Source organism: Penaeus monodon, chromosome 23 (assembly GCF_015228065.2).
Source record: "Penaeus monodon isolate SGIC_2016 chromosome 23, NSTDA_Pmon_1, whole genome shotgun sequence".
Classification (NCBI taxonomy): Eukaryota; Metazoa; Arthropoda; class Malacostraca; order Decapoda; family Penaeidae; genus Penaeus; species Penaeus monodon.
Window position 1 is genome coordinate 1,932,126 of NC_051408.1, and position 867 is coordinate 1,932,992.

General features: G+C 38.5%; 1 protein-coding gene across 1 annotated transcript in view; it reads left to right on the top strand.

Annotated features, from left to right (window-relative positions):
- The window catches only part of LOC119587710 (LIM and senescent cell antigen-like-containing domain protein 1), an 8,725-nt gene that overhangs the window by 2,405 nt on the left and 5,453 nt on the right, over positions 1–867 (top strand). Inside the window, exon 2 of the mRNA XM_037936392.1 lies at positions 507–620. Coding sequence (XP_037792320.1) covers positions 507–620 — 114 coding nt within the window. The remainder of the gene's footprint in view (positions 1–506; positions 621–867) is intronic.

Below are 867 nucleotides of genomic sequence, written 5' to 3' on the forward strand. Positions count from 1 at the left end.
GCATTTTTATTTTATTATCATCTTCCACAAGCTGCAATATTGACAGATTTTTCCTGTTTGCAGTATTGAGTCTAGGACAGCTAATGCCTGTATTGAATGCAGTTCTTACATCTCTAAAGATAAAAAAAGAGAAGCTTATAAGCCACTAATTCTTAATGTTGGTTCTTATGGGGTATATGGTTACTTAATTAAATAACTAATCTACTTTCTTTAGGTCATATTCACTGCCAATTTTTCTGTTCATGACAGTGCACTGTAGAGAGACTGCAGTTCATTCCTATATATGAATTCCTAATAAAAAAAATTGTTATATATGAATAATTTCCAATCAAACTTGGCATTTTTGATAATGGGAAGTTGAGTTTGTGGCAGTTTAGCAAAAGTCTTTGATGCATATTGAAGATGAGATATCATATTAATATGGGCATAATGAATGAGATTTTGAATACATATACCTTTCTGCCATGTAATAAGGCAACTTTTAATCTAGAGCTCAACCCTTCCAGCTTACACATCATGTCCCTGGGGGCCATGGCCTGCACTCGGTGCGGGGATAGCTTCGAGCCCCAGGAGAAGATCGTCAACTCCAATGGTCAGCTGTGGCATACTCAGTGCTTCGTGTGAGTATCCTCGTTTCTCATAAATATCGAAGTGGACGTCTTGTATTTTTACTTACTATGTTCCTTAGGTACTATGTGAGTTTGTCTGGTGAGACACGTGATGCCAGCAGGTGTTAGAAAACTCGCGCATGTTATCTCTCGCAAGGGGTTTTCCACTGATAAGTATGTCTGGGAGGCTGTGGAACACCCATCCCCACTTGCAGACTCATTGTAAAACAGGAGCCGTCTGTGATAAAATTTAGCTAGA